The sequence below is a fragment of the Vicugna pacos genome, chromosome 2 (assembly GCF_048564905.1).
Source record: "Vicugna pacos chromosome 2, VicPac4, whole genome shotgun sequence".
NCBI lineage: Eukaryota > Metazoa > Chordata > Mammalia > Artiodactyla > Camelidae > Vicugna > Vicugna pacos.
This window is the reverse complement of record NC_132988.1, coordinates 12,200,764-12,227,649: the sequence shown is the minus strand read 5'-3', so window position 1 is coordinate 12,227,649 and position 26,886 is coordinate 12,200,764. Positions and strand designations below refer to the sequence as shown.

The 26,886-nt window shown below is 44.1% G+C and overlaps 1 protein-coding gene across 8 annotated transcripts in view; it reads left to right on the top strand.

The window, feature by feature from the left end:
• The window catches only part of TRIM2 (tripartite motif containing 2), a 158,937-nt gene that overhangs the window by 41,894 nt on the left and 90,157 nt on the right, over positions 1–26,886 (top strand). For 2 of the 8 annotated variants that reach the window (XM_072975478.1, XM_072975469.1), the window contains exons 1-2: positions 21,154–21,565; positions 22,814–22,968. The exons of 2 other annotated variants lie outside the window; for them this stretch is intronic. Coding sequence is in view for 2 of the 6 variants with exons in the window: in XM_006213168.4 (XP_006213230.2) it covers positions 3,116–3,145 (30 nt within the window). In the remaining 4 variants the exon portion in view is untranslated. Of the gene's footprint in view, positions 1–3,026; positions 3,146–21,153; positions 21,566–22,813; positions 22,969–26,886 lie in introns of those variants that run through there. 4 more of the 8 variants (XM_031670006.2, XM_031670004.2, XM_006213168.4 and 1 more) reach the window with 3 other exon arrangements.

Here is a 26,886-nt window from a genome sequence, read left to right as displayed (position 1 = left end):
TTTGGGAAGGTAGTTAAACTCTCTGATTCTCAGCTTCTGTCTCAGTAAAATGAGAATAATAATTTCCACCCCCTCAACTCCAAGTGGTGTTTTTTTTTAATTGAAGTATAGTTCATTTACAATCTTGTGTTAGTTTCTGATGTATACAAAGTGATTCAGTTCTACATTTATATATATTCTTTTTCATTACAGGTTATTGCAAGTTATTGAATATAGTTCCCTGTGCTGTACAGCAGTTGTTATCTATCTTTTATATAGTAGTTTGTATCTGCTAATCCCAAACTCCTAATTTATCCCTCCCTTTTTGGCAACCATAAGTTTGTTTTCTATGTCTGTGAGTCTCTTTCTGTTTTGTAAATAAGTTCATTTGTATCATTCTTTAGATTTCGTGCATAAGTGATACCTGATTTTGAAAAGTAAGTGAGATCAAGACTGAGATGACCTAGCAGGTCACAGCCACTTACCAAACATTAATTCTCTCACCCTGCCTGCCATGTTCCTTTCCCCTTTAGATGGTCCTGTTCTTTCTCACCTTTGATAGAGAAGGTGTAAGTGGGTCTCCTGGCATTTAATAGATGCTGAACAATGCACAAATACTGAATGGATGAGTACATGAATAAATCTTAAAAAAAAAATCTTCAGTAAATTCCTGGGATGACCTTTCGAGGAAGGTTCCTGTTGAACCCAGAAGATACTGAAGCTTAAACACACACACACACACACATACACAACTAGCCATTTTAAAGTGAACAATTCAGTGACATAATCACATTCGCAATGTTAGGCAACCACCACCTCTATCTAAGTTCCAAAATAAACCTTGCATCCAATAAGTGGTTTCTCATTCCCGCCACCCTACTCCAGTCCCTGGCAACCACCCGTCTGCCTTCTGTCTCTACGGACTTATTGATTCTGGACATTTCATATAAATGGAATCATGTGATATATGACCTTTTCTGTCTGTCCTCTTTCATTTAGTATAATGTTTTTGAGGGTCATCCTCTTTGTAGTCTGTATATCAATACCTTATTCCTTTTTGTGGCTGGACACTATTCCATCGTATGTATATATCACAATTTGTTCATCCATTAATCTGTTCACGGGCATTTAGGATGTCTCTACCCTTTGACTATCATGAAAAATGCTGCTGTGACTATGAGTATGCATGAATTTGTCTGAGTGCCTCTTTTCAGCTCTTTTGGTTACGTACCCCCGAGTGGAATTGCTGGCTCAGCAGTTCTACGCTTGACTTTTTGAAGAACTGCAGGACTCTTTTCCACAGCCGCTGAACTGTTTTAAATTCCCACAAGCAATGTACGAAGCTTCCAGTTCTTCCTTATCCTCCTCAACACTTGTTACTTTCTTTTTTGTTTTAAGCCATCCTAATGGTTGTGAAGTGGTACTTCAATGGGTTTTGATTTGACTTTCCCTAGTGACTAATGATGTTGAACATCTTTTCATGTGCTTGCTGGCCATTTGTATATCATTTTTAGGGCAATTTCTATTCAAGCCCTTTGCCCATTTTTAAATTGGGTTATTTGTCTTTTTGCTGTTGAGCTGTAAGCGTTTATTATATATTCTGCATATTAAACCTTTATCAGACATGTGATTTATAAATATTTTTTCTGTCCTGTAGGTTACTTTTTCACTTTCTTGATAACAAACTTTGATACAAAAAAGTTTTTAATTTTAATGAAATCTAGTTTATCTGTTTTTTCTTTGATTCAGCTTTTGGTGTTCTGAAGCATTTTTAAAATGACATGTTCTTTAGGCTTTAGAGGAAAACTAGACATTTTCCAGAAGGTAACCCGTACTTTAAAATCAGATATAACAGCATCTCTGGAATCACTAGAAAAACAGAAGGGCCAGAAGGTGCCTCAAACACTATTTAGAAGAGCTACCAGAGGAATCTTACTTTAATATAAAGTAAACATCAGTGTCAGAATCATAAATATTTTAAAACTGCCATAGGTTAGAAGGGACAGTGTCTATGGATTATCATTTTTATAATCCAAGTCAGAAGGGCTTGATAGAGAGTTTGTGGGAAATGATTATATTTCAACATTTTCCTGTTTCTCTGCTAGTTAATTTTGATAGCCACCGTGCCTCCCTTTATAAACAACGAGTCTACTCCAAATTGTACTGAGTGTACTTTTCTCAACGTTTCTATGCCTGTAATTTACACAATGCCACAAATCATCCAAGTAGCTCTTAATTTTATTTTTACCTCAGTGTATTATTTAGAAATCATATAAAGAAAGAAAAAGCCACAGTTCATTTCCTTTATTTCTTGATTCTTGGTTATTATCACGGTATTGAAAACTTAAGCTGACCTCGTAGCTTTAAAAGCAGAATTTAGTTTAAGTTCATAAGAGAGAAAAAAGCCACAGCTGTCCTGCCTTCTCCCAGATGCACTGACCTAACTTCTGCATAGGTATGATCAGATAAATGAGCATTTAAAAAATGAATGTGAGTCATTTATATTTGGGAAATAAAATAAGCCTGTTTCTTTAAGTTCTGAAGATATACCTATCAAATCAAGCATTTTCCCTCTAGATGTAGTGAGTATTTCTCAACAGATATTATGTCCAACAGAATAAGCGTGCCATAAAAGCATCTTCCTTGGACTTTGTTCTTTGAAAAACTCCTTTCCCCATTGATTCATTACCCCAGTGAATACTACATTTATTAACCGGGAGAGATCAAAGATGGTTAATGCAACACAAATGTTCGTGACTTCTAAAAATCTATATAATTATGTGCAAGGCATACAAGCTCTTCCTGGAAAATGATTTTCTGCAGGCAGCGATTAAACTTTTCAACTTGGACCCATTTCATGCTGCAGGGCTGCCCTTCCTATTCAGTGCTGTTCCCTCTCTGTCTCTCCTCCAGAATGAAACACAATCTCTAAGCTAACAGAGCCCGAGGAGGCTGATCATTGGCTCCCATTGTCCCCCGCTGCAGCCCCGCCCCCTTGGCTCGCGCTGACTAGCTGTTTATATTTTCCTAAGGGCCACCCTTTAACTCGGCAGCCTGCTGACTATAATGCGCTGGATTGTCCGTAGGCTGCAGGGAGCTGAGTCCCCACATCCGAGGAGGCTGGGGCCCGGCTCTGATGCGCGGGAGCGGCCGGTATGGAACACCGGTAAGGGAAATTCCAAGTGTCAGGCGATGCTTTTCCTGGGCTAGCTGGTTAATTAATCCTGGGCGCTGCTCTGGGGAGAAACAAGTTGTGGTTGAGTTGCTGGCTTTTTCCTGGTTTTGATTTTCTGCCTTCTAAAGACGGAAGGAAAAGATGGGTTCTCTGGATTTGCTGACCAAGGGATGCCTGTCGATCCAGGCGGGAAAGGGGCAGGGAAGCAAAAAATCGGGGGAGAGACGCTAAGCACCATGGAAGAGGCCAAGTGTATGTACGGCTACCTCGGTGATGTTGTGAGACTCAAAGGCAGTTTTACTTTCTAACTTAGCTGCTCACAGTCAGGAGTTTAGCTCTGCCACCGCCGGGTTTCTGTAAGCCAGCTGTTAGCACATGTCACTCGGTCAACCCCTCTTGAAAGGGTGTAATATCTGTTCGTGTTTTCAAAGGGCAAACCGTAGTGGTCTTGTAAGTCATAAATAGTTCTATTCAGAAATGTGGGAACCGTTGAGAGCTGCAGGCTGTAAAGTTTTACTGCCCCATAAAAGTGCTCAAACGGCACTGTGGCCCGCTGCACTGGGGCTCAGGAATGAAGGAAAGCCCCAGGGGGCAGAGCACTTGTCCTTGACTACCCAAGGGAGAAGCCCGCGGAGCCAGAGGACAGCGTGTGAGAGATGCGGTGAGCCCTGAAATGGGCTTCCCACCCCCTCCCCCAGGGATTCTGTCTGGTTTCCTGTGAGTGAATGAGCAAGATGGAGAACCTGTGTTTGGTGCCTGATTTTATCATCCCATGTGCCCTCTTTGGCCAAGCAAGACACCTCTCCTAGGGCAGAGGGGCAAGGGAGGAGGTGTGCTCTGTCTGGTTGCTTGGCTGCAAGTAGGGACTAGGGGATAGCCCATCCAAAGCCCTGAGAATTGCTTTGGGAATTCTCGCCTCCTGCTGAAGAGAAAATCACTTTGATCGGAGGATTTTGCCCTTTCCTTTCTGATGAGCTTCGTGGGGTGAAGTCAGCCCACTCAGTCTGTCTTTGATATAGACAAGAGCCTGAAAAACGAAAGAGATGTGACTTCATTTTTAGATAAAGCAAAGAGTGAATCATGGGGCTTTAATACATCAAGTGTTTTATAAATCTCCCCGCCTGGCCTAATCCCCAGACTTTGTATTTATTATCTTGACACAGGATGTTTAAAGCCAACACAGTTTGGGGCTCCTGGAGGAATTAAATCAGATGCAAATGTTATTATTATTTTTTTAATGAGTTTGACCCAAAGGATCATGAATGCTTCAGTGCAGTGTATGAAAACACCAGGTGGTTCCAAGTGAGGCCAAGTTCTCCTTCAGCGGTATGAGAGCCTGGGAAAGGGGCATGAGTTGCCTTATGGTGTGATCTTGATCAGGAACAGAACTTTTGGTCCTGCCAGTGCTGCCAGGTGAAGTGGAGGCTCAGCGGGGAGAGTACATCACCTCGCCCTGCGGCTTCAGGCCTTCCAAATGCCAGTTTCCTTCAAGTCACTGCATTTTTACCTTTCCACCTGACAAGCACCACTGGAAGATGGCGAGATGAGAAAGAACAAAAAGGAGGCCAGTCAGAGCAGATGGGGTCAATTTCAGGAGACTGCACAAGGCACAAAGCCAGCTCTTGCCTGGCTGCCTTCATCAGAATGGTGGGCACGCCAGCTCCTGGAAATTCAGGCACTTACAGCATCATTTTCAGACACAGAATTCATACAAACTCATGCTAAAGTAGGAGATTTGCAATAAAAAGTAATATTTCTCTAGAGCACTTAAATACTGAGGACTGTTCTCATGGGCTTATGAAACCAAAGAAACAAGCATGTATGGATGAAATACTGTGACAATGACAAATACTACTGGGAATGATAGGTATCCTTTATTGAGCACTTACTGTGTGCCAGGCCTTTACATGTATTTTCTCACTCAGTCCTCACTTACCCTTTGAAGAACAGTTATTGTCCTCATTTTACACCAAAGGGAACTGGGGCACAGAGAGGTTAAGTAACTTGTGCAAAGTCACACAGCTAATAAGTGACCTGAAAGGTGAATCATTGGGAAGGTATACAGTCCGTAGCCTTGTATTATGAAGTGAGGATTTTCAGTGGAATATAGTTGGCATTCATCTTCATAGCTTTTCAAGTATCCATCTAGTCACTGCCACCAAAATGTAACCTCCTGCTGGAAACTAACTGGCAGCTGGGAAGGAGAGCCCAGAACCACTTCCTCTAAATTGGAGAAAGTGTCAAAGAGAAGCATCCTTGTGCAGTGAGCCGGATGCCGGAAAGAGCCAGCTGAGGGGGCACTGGGGGCCTGTGCTATATGGTGCTGGGCCCATAAGGGATGACACACAGAAGAGAGACTGAAGAATATGGGACTTAAAAGAAAGACCTTTGAACAGTCCTGGTTCAAGGCTCACCTTTGCCATTTTCTTGTGTATATTGGGCAAGGTACCTAATCTCTCTAAACCTCAGCTCCTCAGCAAGATGATGGGGAGGTCAGTATCCACTTCACTGGACCACTGTGGGGATTAAGTGTGGTAATGAGTGAACATTCCTCACCCAGGGCTCAGCACACAGCAAATACTCTGTGAATATGAATTCTTTTATTGTGATAGCTCCCAGTGCTCAGTGATAGTCCTAAGCACTGGCCAAGTGTGCTGGATGTCCCTTTGGTTTCCCTGTGACATCTGGAGGAGAGAATGGTGAGCGGATGCAGTGTAGCGGGGAGAGCAGTGCGCAGACACCAGCAGGCTCACGTTCTAGTGTCGACACCCCCGCCCATGTGGAGCTCTGGACCACGGCTTTCTGATCCGTCCATGTGGCCACCTCTCTGTTTAAGGTCCATTCTACCTCCTAATCTGTGACTCTGAATCTGACAGGAGCTCCTTCACAGGGACTTGATAAGCGTAAGCTAAACAGAGTTGGAAACTACCCTTAAGCTCACTATTGATCATGCTTATCCTTGTTGAAGTTTCATCCAAGAATTAGTAGATGGGCCTGAAATGAAATATTCTTTTTAAAATAAATTTTTAAATAAAATTATTTTGTAAATTTTTTATAAATAAAATAGAGATTAAAAAACAATACAGAAAAATCAATCAAACAACAAAAAAGAAAGAAACAAATATTCTTTTGGAATCTCCTAGTTTCAAAGTGCAGTTTTAAAAACAGACTATTTTCTCAGGCAGTAACACATTCTAAGTCTGTTACTTGCTACAGTAGGAAGATACCCATTTCTTAGATGATCTTTTGGATGTTTGTAGAGAATTGGAAAATGTCCAATTTTGGACTGATATTGTCTGGAGGCAAAAATTCCAAAAGGAATTTGTGGGGACAGCCAGAAAGAAGCAGTTCTCAGTAGCCTGGGACCCACTGCTCCGGGGATGTTCCCCAGGTGCTGGTCTCATATTTTCTTTCTTATTCTCTCTGCCCACCACCTGGCTGTTTGAAGACCCACTGCATCCATGCAGTGGAGGCAGCTCTTGTGCCAAACACTCACAGGAGAGGCGCTTGGGGCTCCACACATCCAGAGACCTGCAGGGTTAGGAACCCGGGTGGCTTCAAGTTCTTCCCCTTTCCGTCCTTCTCTTTCCTTGCTCAGATATTTACTGATCACTAGCTACCCTGTGCAAGTCCCTGGGGGCACAGAACTCAGAGCCATGATGTTCCTAGAGGAATTCACGGTCTGGTGGAGAATTGCACCAGGGCAGAGTACAATGGATATATGTATGAGATGCCATGGGAGAGTGGGAGGGAACACCTCTAGCCAAGCTCAGGATATCGGTGAAGGCTTTGTGGAGAGAGGGATGGTTCTAGAAGGGAGTCTGGAAGATGGAGGAGGAGTGAGTCAAATGGACACGGAGGGAAGCATGACTCATGCTGGCAGTTTCTGATGTGGTTGGTCAGTGGTGGGTCCTGTGGATATCTGTATACCAGGATTGGAAACCCCTGAGCCCAAGGGATCAACATGTGCAAAGGTCCAGAGGCAGAAAACAATATTCAGAGAACAACTAAACAGCTTGTTTAGTCTGGTTGAAACGTAGCATGTGAGTGAATGAGTGATCCTGGATGAAACAAAACTGACAGGAAATGAAGCCAAAGAAAATTGCCCCACAAGGATGAAGCAAAGTGGCAAGATCTTGACAACTGTTTTATCAGGGTGATGGGTATTTAGGGATCCATCATCTACTTTTGTGTTTGTTTAAATGGTTCATAATAAATTTTGTGAAAAGTAGAATATTTCATAGAGGCACCAAGACCAGAACATAGTTCAGACAGAGCAGAGCTTGAATCCCAGGCCTCCTGGTTTCTAGCGACTACTGGAGACCTTGTCAAGTTACTGAACCTCTCTATTTCTCATTTTCCTCACCTGAAAATGGAAGTAATAATGTCTACCTTACTGCACTATTATGGGGATTGAAAAGATGAAACATGCAGCCATCCTTGCATAGTATTTGGCGTGGAATCATCCCTTTTCCCTCTCAGATGGACCATCCCATTCATTCTGATTGAGGTTTCTAGGTGGTGCTGTAGAGGGTTCCAAGCAGAGAACCTCGAAATGTTCTGTAAGTTACGAAAGCAAGAACCTACAAGGCAAGGTCTAGAGCTGGAAGGAAATCTGGAGCTGGGCGAGTGGCCTGAAAAACATCCACACCACAAACCAACACGTGCGGGTTTAGACAGGTTAGGCCTGTGGATGGCTAAGGAGGAGACAGCTCAGTGAGCTCGGGGAGCTTGGCTCCCCCTAGAGCAATGGAACCTTAACTTGATTTGCATTTATAATCTCTTGCATTTCACCTATTTGTGTATTTCTGGGCTTTAAATTGCCTAGAAAATACACATGAGAATGTAATATTTTAAACTGGGGCAGATGAAGTTTCAGTTCACCTCCCCCTCACTATTAGGGCCATTTTAAACCGTCATATGCAAAACTAAACTCTACCAAGATGTAATAAATATCCAGGATGGAGGAAAAAACTTTTCAAATGAAACACACTCACACCACCACTCACACTTAATAAGCATGCTGTTTGGTCATCCAGGATGTTAAAGGGACCCATCAAGAAAGATGGAAAGCGAATCAGAAATGGAGACTGGGATTCCAGCCCCTGGGGAGCCCCTGGGAGCTCTGAGCATCTCACCTCCAGGCGCACCCACTGGCAACATTGTCCCTGTCACACCTGCAGTCCTGTTCAGCCTTTCAAGGAGAGTGTTTCCTGGTATGTAGGTCTTCAACTACCAGGTGTGTTTGCCCACCCTCGGCCTGTACTTTATAGTACCGCACCTGACAGGCTGACACTGAGGGAACAGCACGTTTCACATTTTGTAGCTGTTGTGCAAATAGAACTTCAGTGGATTTCCTCCAACCACTAACTCTACGGAAACCACAAAGAGCCGAAGAGCCAACCTCTGACTTTCCAAACATCAGTCATGCCTCTTGACTCCTCACTCTGGAACTAACTTGGAAAATGCGGTCCATCCTTAATGGGTGTGTAGGAGAAAGACATTTAAGTCCGTATCATCCTCAAAGCCTCAGTATAAACTGGGTCAGGGCAGACGGTGTCCAATATGTGTTCTTCGATGTGTTAGGGAGCTAAGCCTACTGTCACTGAGATCCCACCAGGGACCCTCCAGGGAGAGTTCTCGCTGGGTGGGTGTCCCCGCTCTGACTTCTCCCGCTCTTCCCAGAAGGGTAAAACATAGAGTCTACTCTGGACTTAGAAGCTACAACCTGGCCTCAGAACCATGTACCCTACCGAGCACTCACATGCTTTCCAGGATAGTTTTCATATAGCTTCCCAGCTGCAATCCTGGGTGATTTCATTTTAACTACAGGCGCTTTAAGCTAAATCTTGCTGAGGCTCCTCTGTCTGCAGAACAGAGGCTGGCTCCTTCCATGGCCCTCAAGTGCTCCGCGCGCACCTGGGTCGTCACTGCATTTCCAGGAAGGCCCAGGAGAGCCCAATCTCTTTGAAATGTCTCCGACACATGGGTGCTTGCACTGGAGACCAAGTGACAAGAACCAGGGCTCTCAGGATATGGGATTCTTGACCAGTGTTCCTCCCTGGATGATTCTATCATCTTAAGAGCATTTTTAAAGGATAAAACAGCAGCAATCAGCATTTTTCTTAGAAATGGGGCCCATTTAAATATATCCCCAGGGAGGATGGCTATTGTGTGTTCTGGATACACCGTGTGATCTGGACACACTGAGGGCACCGCGTAAATATTAATTCATGTTGATCCATTATGGAAAGAAAATGGAAAGACCCCTATAAGGCAGCAGTGACCCTACAAGACCCAAAAGGCTTGCTGGAGCTGTGACAAGGCAAGATTGTGACAAGGCCCGAGAAAAGCAGTTTTTCTTCCCTCACTCAACACAGCAGTGAACCGAGGCGCGGCATTGCCTGCGCGGTCACTGGAGGGCGGGGAGGGGGCCCTGGCAGCCGCCCGGCGGCCCCCATCGCTGTCCCGGGATGATCAGGGAGTAGCTGCCTCTGTGCCCACCAGGGCTTCACGGCTGCCGGCTGCACACAGAAGGGGGGAGGAGGCTGGCTCAGGCTTGCGTGCCGCCTTGGAGGGGCAGGGTCCTTGGGCTGATAGGCAGGGGACCTGAGCTCAGAGTGGAATAGGGCCGGTGGAAGGAGGGCTTGGTGGCCGCCGATACTTGTCCAGGAATCATGGTTATTGGCTCTGAGAAACGGCTCAACTCCTTCCGGGGTTCCGAGGCTGCTTGTAAACCTGCTCCTTTAGAGCGGACCCCGCATCCGCTTGCAACCCTACGATGGCTTTCGGATCCGGATCCGGATCCGGTGAGGAGTCCCATCAGAGCATCCCATTTCTTTCTATGGAAGCTGTGGCTGCACATCTCCTCTCCGCAGTGGATGTGAATCTGTCTTCGCCATCCCTGTTCTGTAGTCTCGGGAGAGCCGGGAGTGAGAAAGGGGCGGGGTGGGGAGGGCAGGCAGGGAGAAGAAAAAAGTGCGTGGGTGGACGGGGCCGAGAGAGTCTGGAGAGGAGGAGAACGTTCCAGCTCCTTCCTCGCCAAGACTTGTTTGCTGCTCTGTTGGGAGTTTTTTGTTTAGAGGCCTTTTTCCCTTTTAATCAAAGCAGTCCGTTCTGGTGCCGCCCCTGCAACAACCCTGTCCAGCTCCTTCGCATGGCCACTGTGCACGTAGCCCCCAGGCCGGGCTCGTGTTCCTAATTTCTTCTGATGACTCCAAGGGAACTTAGGTTTGGTTCCCATCTCCGCTTCCTCCCAGACATGTACTTTCCCAGCCATTGACTGGGAAGCTTTGTGTCTGTGATGGATCACAGGGCAATCAGACTCCAGCTCTTGAACTTCAGAGGGACTGGGACATTAACTCTCATTAAGCACCAATTGTATGCCAGAGACTGTTCAAAGTGCTTTATGTATATAAACCAGTCAGCCCTCCAAGGTAGGCATTCTTATTCTCTATTTTCAGGTGAGGAAACTGAGGCTTGCAGAGTTAATTGTCCAAGGCTGCACAGCTGGTGGGGGCAGGCTGGCACTCTGACTGCAAAGGCTACACTTTTAACCACCACACCTCAGCCCTAGGAGGGTGTTCTGTTCTTCCGTATGGATACCCAAAAGTGTGTGTATTCATTCCCCTAATTCTGGTCATTTAAGTTCTTTCAAAAAATGTTCCTAATGTTAATAATGTAGTGATGAATGCTTTTGTAACAATAGCTAATAATTCTGAACATCTACTGAACTGCCAACTGTGTGACAGGGGCTGTTTGAAGGTCTTTATGCATCTTAACTAATTTAACCTTTGGACTACTATTAGTACCATTTAACTGATGAGGAAGCTGTGGCCAGGGCAGTTGGTTAACTGTTTTGTCCCAGGCTGCACAGAGCTATCGCTCTTACGATGCTGTCTGGACATACATCTGTGACCACACCACTGATACTGCTTCAGGAAAGATTGTTATGATGGAATTACTAGGGCTTACAGCAGAAACATTTTTAAGGATCTAGATACATATCACAAAATTATTTTTCAGGAACACTGGGTGGTTATGCTAATTTATATTCCTATGAATGCTGTGCTGCTGATTAAGGAATCTGAAAGTTAGATGAGCCCCAGGGCAATCTGTCCATAAACCTTTTGGGCTTTTGTCAGTTGATCTAGGCACTAACTACCACTAATGATACTATTTTTATGAAAATAATATATATATCTGGCTCAAAACTACACTTTTTATTAAATTTTTTTTTTGGCAAGGGGAGATAATTAAGTTTACTTATTTATTTTTGATGGAGGTGCTGGGGATTGAACCCAGGACCTTGTGTATGCTAGGCATGCACTCTACCACTGAGCTATACCTGCCAACTCAAAGCTACATTTTGGAGGAAGCATCTGGGTTGCTGGTTATGTTCCAGTTCTTGATCTGCGTGGTGTTTACTCTGTTGTGGTTCTTTGTGATAATTCATCAAGCTATTGCCTTAGGACTTGTTCACTTTTCTGTTTGTAATTTATACTTATTAAAAGTTTATGTTTTTCTTTTTAAAACCTACTATTATAATCTTTTGGATATTAGGGATAGAATACATTGAAATCTGTTGTAAAGAATAAGACAATGACTCAGTTGTCTCCATATTTTCACCACATGTTGGAAAAAAGGAGATTTTGAAAGATTTTTCACAATTCCTTTTTTTAAAAATCTCCAGTGTGAGAAGTGAATAGACATTAAACCACAATATTCCTAAGAAATACAGTTCTAAAAAAGTCTTTTATCTGTTTTTATTGCTTTGGTTTTTGTCCAAGAAAGGTTAAGATTTTCTGTTTGAAACTTGAGAAGTATGACGTATATTTAAAACATGCAGTTATGATGATTGAGTTTTTGGCAAAGACTTGAGAACCATGATTATGATCCCAGAGAGAGTTGTTCTCTTTCCGTATTGACGTTCTAATGTGTTCTTCCTTAATACTGGTTTGGGGGTAGTGTGTGGTTCCGTGACATGGCCTGATGGCTGTACTCAGTAACGTCCCTAGAGATTCAGGTACATCTTTCCATGGCTAATGGATCAGCCCAAGAAGATCAATATATCATCATTTCAAGAAACCATTGTAAGAAAGTATGCTCTTACTCTAATGGAAGCCAGTAGCGATTTCCTTGTCAACTTCCTGATTGTTTTAAAGTATTATTTCAGTGCTTATTTCCCTCTGCTGACTTTATTGTCGATCTAAAAATTAATTGTTTAGCCCTATTCAATTTCTTAGTCGAATTTTTACCAGTTTTTATTCCTCTGCCACAGAGGACGTAAGTGGCAGCAGACTAAGAGGGCATCTTGTGCCATTTGTGACAAGACAAAAGGAGCCATGTTTCCTAAGTCTTCCCTAGTTTCTACCCCCAAAAAGGTCTCAGCATGAGATTCTGTGAGTCAGCAATATTCCTTTATTTAGACTGGCTTTCTTCCACTTCTAGCTAACATCTTACCATTACCACTGTGTAAGTCTGCCTAGGCTGCTGTCACAAAACACTGGAGGCTGGTTGGCTTAAACAACAGAAGTTTATTTCCTCACAGCTCTGGAGGCCAGAGGTCCAAGATCAAGGTGCCCACGTGGTCGGGCTCTGATGCAGCCCTGGTCTGCAGACGGCAGCCTTCTCACTGTGTGCTCACGTGTCCTTTTTGCTAGGCGCATGGAGAGAGAGAAAGCTCTGGGGTCGCTTCCTCCTTTTATAAGGACACTAATCCCGGTGGATTAAAGCTCCATCTTTTGACCTCATTTAACCTTAATTACTTCCCTAAAGGACCCATCTCCAAATACCCCTGAAATGGGAATAAGGACTTCAACATATGAATTTGTGGGAGGGCACAGCTTAGTCCGTAACATGACCACAGTCCCGACAATTAAAATTAAGCTTCATTGGGGGAGGGTATCGCTCAAGTGGTAGAGCGCATGCTTAGCATGCAGGAGGTTCTGGGTTCAAGCCCCTACTTACCACCTCCCCCCAAAAAATAAATTAAAAAATTAAATCAAAGTAAGCTTTGTTTTCCTTTTCAAAGTAGCTTTTTGGGGGGGGAGTGGGGCTAATGCTCTGTTAAATGACATTTAGTTTTTAAATTTGTAAAACATTTTGGGGTTTCCTCTAACTGCATTTTGGGAATCCAGACTAAAGAAGGCACGGACCCTACTCTAGGAGACTCCTCAAGGAGTTTATAAAATAATGAAGGAGATGAGTTGCATGCACGAAGAATAGAATCTCTGGAAGTTGGAGATACTGTAAATACAAGAGTGTGCTGGGGTGGCGGGATAGCTCAAGTGGTAGAGTGTGTGCTTAGCATGCACGAGGCCCTGCGTTCAATCCCCTGTACCACCAGTAAAACAAATAAATAAGTAGAAAACCTAAATATCTACCCCCCCAAATTTAAAAAACCAAAAGCAAAAAAACAAAAATACAATATGCTATGGGATTCAGAGGAAAAGATAATCACCATTCAAGAGCCGCCTTTTTTTTTGATGGAACTCTCTCTCTTTTTTTCAATTGAAGTATAATGAGTCACAATGTGTCAATTTCTGGTGTACAGCATAATGTCCCTGTCATACATATGCACACATATTTGTTTTCATATTCTTTTAAGGGCTGCCATTTGAGCCTCGTAATCATAGACAGGCAGGATCCAGACCGGGGATGATGTAGCCAAGGCCACACCAGGTTTAGCAGGAACAGACACCACGGAGGCAGCAAAGTGCAGTGCAGTGGAAATGCGGGAATTAACCGGGGAACACTGTGGGGGTGAATTTTATGGCCTAAGAGAAGGTTAGGTTCTGAAATCAGCACTTAAAAAGGGTCACTGTGACTAAATGGCCCTTGACAATTTGGATATTTTTTTTGTCTCTCAATGATTCTCGTATCGCCAGTTTTTCCTCCAGTGTTGCAGCAGACCAGTTTCTTTGAGCACCAGATGAAGAGTGTGGTTGGCTGTGCTGTGGCAGAGAGACAGAGAGAGAGAGAGAGGGAGAGAGAGAGAGAGAGAGAGAGAGAAAGAGAGAGAGAGAGAGAGAAAGGAAGGGGAAGGAGAAGAGAGGGAGGGGGAGAAAGAAAATGAATGAGAATACAGCTTTAAAAAAAAAACACACACTTACCATGACAGGATGCTCACACGAAGATAACCATAAGAGAAACCAGATTGACTGAGAGCGTTGCAGATTCTTTCCAAGTTTTGCAAACAAATATATATTCCATTTACAGCATTTGATGTAAGTACATGAACTGGCAACGTAAAGGAAACATTCATGGAAACGATCACGTTCAAAATGTTCCACATTACTAGTGAGCAAATACATACACAGTGTAACAACAATGAGTTACTATTTTCTCCTTATCAGATTAGCAAATATTTTAAAATAATACTGTTGGTGAAGGCGTGTGTCTTAATAGCACACCTTGCTAATGGCAATGTAAATTGGTACAGCCTTTTAAAAAATTAGTTGGCAATATTTTACTCTCTTGAGAGTCCTAGGAAGGTTAATACACCTTGACTTGATAATTCCACTTACAGGAATCTATGCTGATAATACAGAGGTGTGGACAAAGATTTGTGTTGAGCAATTTCATTGAAGTTTTACTTGTAATAGTTGAAAATTTAGAAGCAATCCACATGAGAATGCTATGAAAATTGGTTGCATAAATGATATATCAATTACTGGAATATTCTTGAGCTTTTAAAAAATATGTTTTCAAATAATTTTACTGATATTAAAATGCATATTCTATATAATATGTTTTTAAAAAGTGAGTTCCAAAATTATGTGTATAATAAAAATATGCACAAGGGAAAAATAGAGACAATAAATGGTAAGGTCATTTATTCATTTTGCAAATTTTTATTAAGCATATCATATGTTTGGCAACGCATTTATCTATTGTTAGTGGGTCTATGGATGATTTCCATTTTATTCTTTATGCTTTGCTAAGTTTTCCAAATTTTCTAGAGCATTTAATTGCTTTATATCCAAAATATGCATTTTAATAAATTCTTCCCACCTTTTAGGGCCCAAACCCACCCTTCCGTAAAGTCTTCCCTGGTTACGCTATTAGGAAGTGATCTCCAGCTTTCCAGTGACTCTTTCCTATCGGTCTTAACACGTGTGGTCTTGAATTGCAGCCACTGTATGTATGATGCTCATCCCAGCTGGGTTAGGAGCTACCGAAGAACAGGGACTATGGTTTAGACGGCCTGAGTTTCTAAGCAAAAGCCTGGCTCTCTTTCCCACCTTCCAGAAAGGCTTTCCTACTCCTTAAACCAAATGGGTGATTTCTTCTTACTCTGAATCCTCAAAACAGCTTTTTATGCCTCTTTTATTGGAGGTCCGCTCTGCTTTGGATGATGATTAATTGTGTTTGTCTTGACGCCTCATTTGTCACCCAACTCCTGATCATGGGAGACGAATCTTACTCCTCTTCGTACCCAGAGCTGTGTCTTGTGTAAAGTGCGTGCTCAGTAGACAGGGGATGGACCTATGACTGAATGAGCACAGGCTCTTTTCTGCTATTTCCAACAGATGCCTTCCCCCAATTTCTAATCGGAAGAGTTGCAGACCGCTGGACAGGCTCAGGGACAGACGGGATAAGAGACTGTCCACAGAGACTAAGCAGACCCAAAGCACTGAGCAGTGGTCATCATGAAATGCAACCCACCGGATAAACCTGCCCTTAGCCCCGCGATGCCCCAAATACTGCTCTTAAGCTTCTCTCTGGGACCTGAGAACTTTATCAGTGAAGCATTCACCTTTTTTAACCATTTCACAAACTCACAGAAATTAATTCCCCCAAAGAATTCCCCTCTTCCAGTCATACACTGAATAGCATAGATTTGCCTTGTTACCCAATTTCATTCCCGAAGCCCCCAAAGGTGGGTCATTAAGAGAAAACTTTAAAATCAAGGATGGCATAGATATAATTTTAGAATAAAAAATACAATTAAAGAAAGAAGGCCCATCATTCAGTTCCATTTAGCACGTGTTTATTATGCTCCAAGTGTTTGCAAAGCCTTGTCCTGGGCTCTGAGGATGGTCTATAGGTTAAGTAGGACATTGATCTCATTCATAAGCTCTCACTATAGCGGCTCTGACCCTGTAACAGGAGAGGGAGAAGTGCAGTGGGGGAGAGGGTGGAGAGGGAGGTCCCTGCATGGTACTGCAGGACTCTGGCTGGGACTGGATAGACGTGAGAAATGAATGGAAGGCTGCTGGTAGTCCTGCTCAATTGTGTTAGTGGTGGCCATTGATACTTTCGGTCCGTAACCAGGAAATGTAACATGTGGGTGTCAAAGGGTTCAGAGCACAAGTTCCAACATTTGTCTGGGCAGTGGGTCCCCCCACATCACCAAGCAGTTCTCTGTGACACCAGCAGGGTGGCCTATGATTCAACTCAATTCTGACACTGATATCTGGAGATAGCATCGGACCACACAGGTTAAGGGTTTGGTTTCACAAGACTGCACTTCCCCCACTCCTCCACTGTCCTTCCACCTCGTTTTGAGGCCAGTCACAAGTCCCGATGGTCACCTGTGCTTCTGACCAACCGCCTATAGATGGGAGGGTCTGACAACTCCCTCCTTGGGTTCCATTAATTTGCTAGAGAGGCTCACAGAACTCAGAGAAACATCTTACTTACTGGATTATTGGTTTATTATGAAAAGATATCACTCAGAAACAGACAGATGGAAGAGATGCACAGGGCAAGATATGGGAAAAGGGTGCAGAATATCCATGCCATCGGAGTGCACCACTCTCCTCAAATCTCTCCAGCTGTCCACAACCTGTAAGCTCTCCAAATTCCGTCCTTTTGAGTTTGTATGAAGGCTTCATTATATAGGCATGATGGATTAAATCACTGGCCATTAGTGATTGATTCAACCTTCAGCCCCACTCCTCCCCCCAGAGGTCAGGGTGTGGGACTGAATATTCCAACCCTCAAATCACAAGGATGGTTCTCCTGGCAACCACTGCCTCATCCTTAGGTGTGGCCCAAAAGGTGCCTCATTAACATAACAAAAGACACCCTTATGGCTCTCACCTTAGGAACTTCCAAGGATTTTAGGAACTCTGTGCCAGAAAGGAAATGAAGACCAAATATGTATTTCTTATTATAAATCATGATATCACAGGGCGGGATTCCAATAGAATAGAAAGGCTTTAAGAGAAAACAAACCCAAAACCGAAGTTCTAAGGCAATCTTGGAGAGAAGATGTGATATGAGACAGGTTGTTACAGAAAGAAAAAATAGAATAAGATGGTATTTAACAGAATCCAGTGCACCTGTCAATGTTCTTAGCTACTGACAATGCTATTCTAGTTAGTTTGAGCATAAATGGAATTTATTAAGGAATATTAAAACACCATCAGGAAAGTGAAAGAACAACCTACAGAATGAAAGAAGATATTCTCAAATCATATTCTGGTAAGGGACTTGTATCCAGAATGTAAAAATTAAACAATAAAAGATACATTTAAAAAGACCTTTAAAATGGGCAAAGAATGATGAGTGCACAACAATGTGAATGAACGTACTTAATATCACTGAACAGTACACGTCAAAATGGCTAAAATGGGAAATTTTATGTTACGTATTTTTAACCACGATTTTTAAAATTTTTCTTTAATAGGTAAAGATTTTAATAGATATTTTTTCAAAGATACACAAATGGTCAATAAACACATGAAAAGATATTCAACATTATTAGTCACTAGGGACATGCCAATCAAACCCACAATGAGATACCACTTTACACCCACGAGGAAATTAGAACCCTCACACTTTGCTAGTGCTAGTGTAAAACGATGTAACTGCTTTGGAAACCAGCCTGGCAGATCCTCAAGTTTTTAAAGATAGAGTTACCCCGTGACCTAGTAATTCTACTCGTAGATATCTAACTAAGAGGAACAAAAATATGTTCATACAAAAACTTGCACACACATGTTTATAGCAGCATTGCTCATACCAGCCAAAAAGTGAAAACCATCCTCGTGTCCAGCTGATGAACAGGTAAACAGAATGTAGTTTGGCTATGTTATTTGGCAACAAAAGGAATCATGGACTGATACATGCCACCAAATAGATAAATCTTGAAAAAGTTTTGCTCAGTGAAAGAAGCCAGACCCAAAAGGCCACATGGCGTATAATTCCATGTACATGAAATGTCCACAGTGAGCATATCCACAGAGACACAAAGTAGATTAGTGGTTGCCGGAGGCTGGGATGGGGTGGGAAATGGGGGAGTGACCACTGGTGTGTATGAAGTTTCTTTTCAGGCTGATGAAATTGTTCTGGAATTAGACAGTGGTGATGGTTGCACAACCTTGAAAATATACTGAAAACCAGTGAATTGCAGACTTTAAATGGATGAATTTTTATAGTATGTGAATTATCTCAACAAAGCATTGGTTTTTTGTTTTTTTTCCTATTTTTAAAGAATGTTACCTGGCTCAGAGAATCTCTAAGAAATCCAGAGAATTAGGCTTGGCTGCTATCCCGCTGAGAACAATGCCTAAATTGTACCACGGAATGGCTCCAGGGTGAGCCGGGGTACAGGTCCTCAGGGCACAGGCCCCGGGGAACTTTGCTCTGCTGGCCCAGAGCCTCCATATCTTTCCACCAGCCTCTACCACCTCCCAGAAAACGCCTTCTCTAGGGTCTGCTTTCCCGTTTTGCTTTCATCCAGACTGAAGTCCAGTGTCTGTCCACCAGATTCCAGAGCCTGGGCCATCTTTTCGAGCCCTAAATCTAAATAAGGCGGAGAAAGCCGGTTAGGCGTGGAAGGCAAGTCCCCTCAGTGAGTCTACTGAACAATGATTTTAGAGTCGCAGAATATGGAGTTAATGGGCCCTTTGAAGTTCATCTATTCTGACCATTTGGTCTAACGACTGTCACACTGCCAAAGGCCATGGCAATTTCTATCTTTATGTGCTTGACTTTGTAAGCATTTGGCAACATGAATCACTCCACACTTAAACATTTCTCCCCCTTCCATGTTGGTGGGTCTCCTCCCTTTTCCCTTTCTAATCGTTTTCCTCTGACTTTTCACCCAGAACTCTTCTCTTTGCCCACTGAAAACTGGGGTTTCCCCTCATCTCCATATTCAATCCTGCCCTTAATAACTTAATTCACACTGTGAATGTGATGGGTTGAATGGTGTCCTCCACAAAATCCGTATGTCGAACTGCTAACAGCCAGAACCTCAGAATGTGACTTTATATAAACACAGGGTAATTTCTAAGCAGGAGACAGAAATAAGGGCAGATGTCATTGGTTACAATGCGATCATACTGGAGTGGGGTAAGCCTCTCACCCAGTATCACTGGTGTTCTTATAGAAAGGGAACACCTGGACACAGACGCTCATACCAGGAGAAGGCCACGTTGATTGAAGTTATGCTGCCAGAAGCCAAGAAACTTCCAGAAGCTAGGAAAGAGTCCTGGAACAGATCTGAGGGCTCCCCTGGCACCCAGAGGGAACATGGCTCTGTGGACACCCTGATCTTGGAGATCTAGCCTCTAGCATTGTGAGCCAGCACATTTCTGTTGTGTAAGCCACTCAGTTTGTGGTACTTTGTTATGGCAGCCCTAGCTAGTGTTGGGACTTTTCTTTAGTCCTGTATTTACCTTCTCCTTATCAGTGGACAATTGCCTGATTTATATTTTTAGCTCATAACACTGAAAATATCTACAGATCCACGTGGCTTGTCTTGCTTGCTGGGACATTTGCATCTGGATATTCCACAGAGACCATAAACTCAACCTGTCGAAACGCAACTCATCACTTCTCTGGCTGGTCCCGCTTGCTCCTCCTCCTTCTCTTGTTGCTTCTGGTGAATGTCGCCCTCCATCCCCCGTGTTGCTCATGTCAGAAAAACCTGAGTGATAGCATACAGCTTTGCTTTCCTTTGTTACCAGGCATCAAATCCTCAAGGTTCCACCTCTCTCATATCTTTGGAGTCTTCCTTGTCCAACTCAGCCCCACCTTCACTCCCTTCCTAGGCTGTCTTCCTTCCAGATGCGTTCCACAACAATCTTTCTGAAACACAAACCTAATCAAGTCACTTATCTGCTTAAAATTCTTCAGGGAGCCTCCAACAATCAAATCCCAGAGTTTGGCAGATAAGATCTTTATGGTCTGCCTGCTTGCCACCCTGGATAACCCCATCTCCCACCTTTGCACTCATCACCTGCTTTCTGCAGCCACCCAGAAGCTCAGACCTTCCTCCATTCTATCTCATGCCTGCTCAGTCTTCATAATGCAAATGCAGCCACCTCTGGGAAGCCTTCTTTGATTTCCAGCATGATTTAAAACCTGCTTCTGTGTTCCTGTAACTCTCTAGACATAAACTTTATCGCAGCAATTTCACCATGCCTTGAAATTGTCAGTCTCCACACCCTCCTTCCCTCTCCTCACCCTCCCCTTCCCTCCCTCCCTTCACCCCCCCCCACTAGTAAGGCACTCGAGAGTAAAAACTTCAGGCCTTTTCCAAACTTCCTTTTCTTAGTCTAGTGCTCGGCACTTAGGAGGCACTCAAATGTTTTTAGGAGGAAGGAAAGGGAAGCGGGGAGGAGAGGGGAGACTCCCTACCCCACTTATTTCACAGGGTGAAAAATAAGACCATGAGAGGCAGCAGTTTCTCCTCGTTTTGAGGGCTGATTGTGTCCTCTTTGACTCATTGTCAGAATTTACTTAAACGCAGAAGATTTTTTCCCACTCTCATATTCAGGACTTGTGATTGCTTTCAGTAATGAACTGTTCTGTCCTGGAGGCTGGCTAGCCCCTTGCCGCGCTCTCAGCCGCGTCAAACTGAAGTCACTCCCCTGAACGGACAGTCTGTAGTGTGTTTACAGGCCGGGGGGTGGGGTGGGGGGTGGGGGGATGCATTTTCTGAAGCAGCCCTGAGAACCGCGTCCACCCTTTTTCTACGCCACCCCCCCCACCCCGCCACCTCCCCGGGCTGCGATTGGCGGTGCCCCCGGGGGGGGGGCGGCCTCCTGAGCCTGCAGTTCGCGCGCGGGGAAAGCGGTGGGAAACGGGGCGCCAGCTTGCGTGTCGTCTGCCTGCTCTTTGTGCGGGGATTAGTCGCCGCGCCAGGTCCGGGAACGCGGCGGGCGCCGGGCGGCGTGTAATCCAGGATTTGCCGCGGCCGCGCGGTTTATGGAAAACAGATGTCTCAGCCCTGGGCCTGAGCAAAGGATGGAAGTGACCGACCCGAGAGCCTTTGGGAAGCGAGGACACCGAGCTGAGGCCCTTCGGGATCCAGCTGGGAGGCGGCTTGCCTTCGGCCCGTCCGCTGTTGCCGCTTCAGCCTAGAGCTCGAAAGTGCCAGGCAGTGCCGCCACTTCTCCCGCCGCGGGCCGTGCGCGCCTCTTCTGTCGCCGAGCGGGTCGCCGTTGCGCAGTAAGTCGGTCCTTGCTCGGCTCCGGCCCGGGCTGTGCGTGCGCAGTTGCGGCCGGTGGGCCGGACCCCGGCACTTGGTGCCCTCCCCCCGGGCCAGGCCCGCGTGGACCGAGGTGTGCGGACTGGCGGAGACGCCGCTTCTGGGTCCCCCGGGGGAGGGGGGACAGGCTGCCACCCCCCAGTCCGCCCGGTCCCCGGGGGCGGGGACCCTCTGCCAGTCCCGAAATGTGTGCGCAAAGCCTCGGAAGCTTTCACGTCTTTTTGCACTGAAGGAAAAAGAAAAGAATATATTCTGCAATCTAAAGCAGTACATTTAATAATTGTTGAAAAGATGGGCCTTGCTCTCTTTATGGTTTGGTCGTTTGTTCCTCTACAGCCCACTACTGAAATCGACGTTCTTTTTAATTAGCTTCCCCTCTGCTTCTCTGCTTAGCTTCAAACTGCGGTTCTGGCATCTTAGAGGAGGGAGATGTTGAGTTTTGAGGGTTTTCGGGGCTCTTTTTGATTGTTGTATGTATTCTGAAAATGTATGCCCCATGTTGAAAACTGCACGCTGCGGCCAATTAGGTAAGAGGCTGGGAATGGGGAGGAAGTTTTATCACATGAAATGCCTGTCAGATCCAAAGCAAAGCGTTCTATGAATCCTAAATTGGTTCCCACCTGTAATCCAACCCCAAAAGCAACTGGTTTCTTCATCACCCCTTCACTCCTAGAATTCACCAGCCTTAATTTATGAAACAGAGACACCTTTAGATTCAAATGCTTTTTAAGTGGTTAATTTCAAATCCCCTAGAGTCCCAGACATCTATAGAGTAGGTGAGCCCCTAGGGCGGGAGGGGTTCCTGTGACCCTATGCACACCGAAGCCTTTTTTTTCATGAAAGAGTTTCTAGCCGATTTTCCTCTAAAAATGGAGAGTAACTTTCCCATCAATGATTTGGAAATCTAGTTATGGGCTTGTTGCACGGCTACGTGTATTTCCGGGTTCCTTTACTACGAGGTGGAAGGGAGATTGTGCTTGGTTCACTACCTCCCTGCTAGACTGACCTCTAGTCTCAGATTTCCACAGGGTTTCACCCTTGGGAGACCTGATACCGGACCTGATACCTGCCTTTTTATGTTGAAAGAAACAAAAGAGCAGGAATGACTCAGAGCCCCTTGGCTACCACAAACTTAACCAAAGATGCAAATTGCTTGATTGGATTCTTTATGACGCACATCACTTTGTTTCCTTCCTCTTCAAATTTAGGTACATCTGGCAATGACGGATCAGTTTAAAACACCAGCAAAAGCTCTACCTCCCTCCTCCCTTAGAGTAAACACCGATTTGGTTGAGTCCGGCATGGGCACCTACAATAATGAGATGTCTTCGTGGTGAGATCATTCAGTCATATTCTGGACCAGGTACAGGAAGGGTAGCCCCAGGCTTCCTTACTCACCCCTATGTTTGAACATTCTTTTCCCTGTACCCTCCCTTTTCTTTCCACCATTTTCTATGCTCTTATTTAGCTCCTTACTATGACTATCTTGGATCATGGAATCTAGGCTATTATTACCTTTCAGTGTCAAGTTTGTTTAGATGACAGTGTCCCCTTGTCAGTATTCCTTTTTTAAAAAAATGAATTTTTACTTTTTTTAATGAAAGTGCTGGGCGTTGAACCCAGGACCTTGTGCATGCTAAGCATGCGCTCTACCACTGAGCTATACCCTCTCCCCCTCTTAGCAGTATTCTTAGAACATTTTCCCGAATCTAGCCTTTATTTTCCTGGAAAACTCTTTGTGTATGAAATCCTCCACTGGAAATTCCATTGCATCTTTCAAAAGTAAATGTGGCACCTACATCTTGAATTATTTTTCTGGCATCGTTATTTTAATGTTGACTTGCATGCTTTCCTGATCGTCTGGTCAGCTTGTTTTTTCTACTTCCTTTTGAAACATAAGTGGAAAGAACTGCTCATACTAGGCACTGAATATAAATGGGTTATGGAGTCTCCCTGAGAATTAACAGCATACACTCGGATCTTTTCTTTGGTCTGCCCTTGGAATTTCTGTCCACTGCTTACTCTAGAAAGAAGCTAGATATTTATCTTGGGGCTTGGGAGTGATCTGTTTATTTGGCCTTTTCTGAGCAGCAGTAACTCACCACCTCTCCAGCTTTTGTGGTGACAATTCGGCCTGTCAACAGAGATAACCCAATCTGGTAATACAGCAATGCCCTTGAAAAACATCATCTTGAAATCCTGAAATCTGGGAAGATAACATTATCAGAACTTTCTCGTCTCTCCTTCTTACTCTGTGAAAAATGACACTGCTTGGTTTACGCCAAATCTATCTTATATTATAAATTCCCAGCAAACAATTTTAGCTTGATTTGTTTGTTTTGTCTTTTCTTGGGTGGGGGGATAATTAAGTTTTATTTATTTAATTGGAGGTACTAGGGATTGAACCCAGGACCTCTTGCATGCTAAGCACGTGCTCTACCACCGAGCTATACCCTCCCTCTAGCTTGATTTATACAGGATCTAAAGGCTTGTGCTGGCAGGTGCTGGTAAGATTTTTTTTTTCTTTCCCAGTGTCTAAGTCTTTCACCTCCTTGGTCAGGTTTATTCCTAGGTATTTTGAGATGCTTTTGATGCTGCTGCTAATGATGCAGATAAAGACAATGACGGTTTTCCTTTTGGGTTTCATGAAAAAATGCATTCCAGGGTATCTTTCTGAGGGGCCCCTCTGAGACTGTTGTCTTAAAAACCTTGAGTCAAGGCTGAAGTACTGTCATCTGTGTCACCAGCATTATTTCTTGGGCTCTTATGTGTTAGACCTTAGGACTGACCAGCCAGTTGGCAAGTCTGAAAATGTCCTTGCAAGTTATCTGTGAGTTTAGTTTATTTTCTCTGAATGAGAATGGTAGGTCTTTGATACGACTAGTATTTGCTCTGAGTTAGAAGAATTGGTAGATGCAAACTTTGAAATAGACAGGTAGAGGAGAAATGAAGGAGAAGTAGGTCTAGACGCTGAGCCAACTGTTCACTAGTCACTCAGCTTTTTTTTTTTTTTTTTTGAGAGTTGAGTGGAAATTCAACCTCAGAAACTGAGCCCTTGTTGGCAGATATTTTGTCTTATGAATACTCATTCCTTCCCATGTAAAACTATTGTTTTTACATATCCTGCCTTTGAGTCTCATCTTAATCCTTGAACAGAAATCGCCTCTCCCTAGAATTTCCAATACATTCTTCTTTTTCATAATAACATACTGGATGTGTAGGTGAAATTTATTTAGACAGAAAGGCTGGCCAGGAAGATTAGGACGTGTCCTTGAGTCAAACAAAAATACTGTGTCTGTCAACATCTTTATTAATTTATGACAGTTTAGAAAGTTCTCAAATAGAGGCTGTGGGACTGGTTCCCTTCCACCCTAACAGCAGTAAAGTGAATCAACACGCAGACTTCTGGAACCAAAGCCATTTGTACAAATATGCTGGAGGCGATTGGAGTTATGGGAGCTGATTAGCCTTTTAAATCACCATCTCCTTATTGTAAATGTTTTTCAGGTTTCAGAATGTCTGCTGTATGAGGACTGTGTTTTTGCATGTAAATGTAGCCACCAACCTAATCCAAAATATCAAGAGAGGCATGAAGTCTTGCTAACCTGTTCAGCTTCCGTTAGGATCAGGATTCGCCTTTTAGGACCCTCATTGCTGACTTTCAGGGATGATGATTTTGAGGACTAAGAGGCAAACAAAATGGAAAGGCTCTCAGATTAACACTCTTGAAAAGAGAGATCTGACATAAGACCAAAAATGTGAAAGATTAGACACCGTTTCGTTTTAGGTGGTTCTGTCCAATCAGGTAGACGAAAGGAAAGCTGTTTCAAGCCCAGTCTCCCAGCCAGCAGGATTTATTGAACAGATACTATGTTTCAAGCCCCCTGCTTTATGATCTGAAAAATACAAGAGTATAAAAGGCAGAGCATAAGCCCTGAAGGAGTTTTCAAGCCTTGGAGGTACCTTTGGACATTCACAAGCATCCTTCTCCCACCTGTTCACTGATTGCCTCACCTGGGAAGCCAGGTCTAGGGCTGTGGTAGGACCCTCTCCTGTAGTTCAGCTCAGATTCCTGAGGGAGTCAAGATGGCCCCTTGACCTGAGAGTTGATTCTTTTAGCAGTGAAAGGTGTGTTCCTGGCTCTTCAGCACCACCTGGACAAAGTGACACTTGCTACCAACCCCAAAACTCCTTTTCAGTATATGGTTCTATATATACTGAAATCCTTAATTCTCTTTCTTTTTCTTTCTTTCTCTCTTTCTTTTTAGTGGGGCGGTAATTGGGTTTACTTATTTAGTTTTAGAGGAGGTACTGGGGATTGAACCCAGGACCTTGTGTATGCTAACCATATGCTCTACCACTTGAGCTATACCCTCCCCCCGAAATCCTATAATATTTCTTCCCCAGCCACCGAGCAGTTCAAAAGTGACCAGACTAGCACCAAAATGACCCATCCTGGGGGCATTGCTGGAGGGTAATATAACTGTCCTTCAGATTCGCCTTAATTAAGAAGACAAGATCAGGTCTCTTTAATCATGAAAATAACCTCTCAGACTAAACAAAGACAGAACTGTCTCTTGCTGACCACATACAATTTATTTAAATTAGTGTTAGACATTCTACAGTGGTGTCAAAGCTATATTATAAATCTGCCTAAAAGAATGAGTTTTCTGAGCCTTTGCTTAGAGATAAAAAAGGCATTAGCCACACTGAAGGGGATTTACATCTAGTTAGCCTGCCTGGACGGCCGGGCACAATGGGAGGGTCCACGGCCATCTTTCTAGCTGGGAAGCCTGTCTTAGTTATCATTCTGCTGGGACTGGAGATAGTGAACTGGAAGCACAAGATGGGGAAGGGAAAGGGCTGGAAACTGCAGGACTCAAAAGAAGTGGGGCTTGGGGTCGGCTCTGTAGTTCAAGGTTAAGGGCGCGGTTTGCTTTAGCCCCAGGCAGTGCTGGCTACATACAGCTCAGCGTGCAGTCATCTCCATGGTGTTGGTGCTGGTGGAGTGAAACGTCTCATTGTAGGTCTGGGACAGCTGGTTCCCCTGTATTGTTCAGCATATGTCTAGGGCTCCCTCTGCTTCCCTTGTATAATGGATTCTGCTAATAATTGCCAGATGAGCCAAAGAAGGAAATTATAAAAGTTAACCCCTTATGAAACTTAAGCACATGTCCGGGATACCCCCTTCTTTTAGCGTGAGCAATCAGGAGTCACCCACGGAAAGTGAATAAAAAGGTACTCGAATGGGTTGAATGTTTGCAGCTTGATCGCTGCAGAA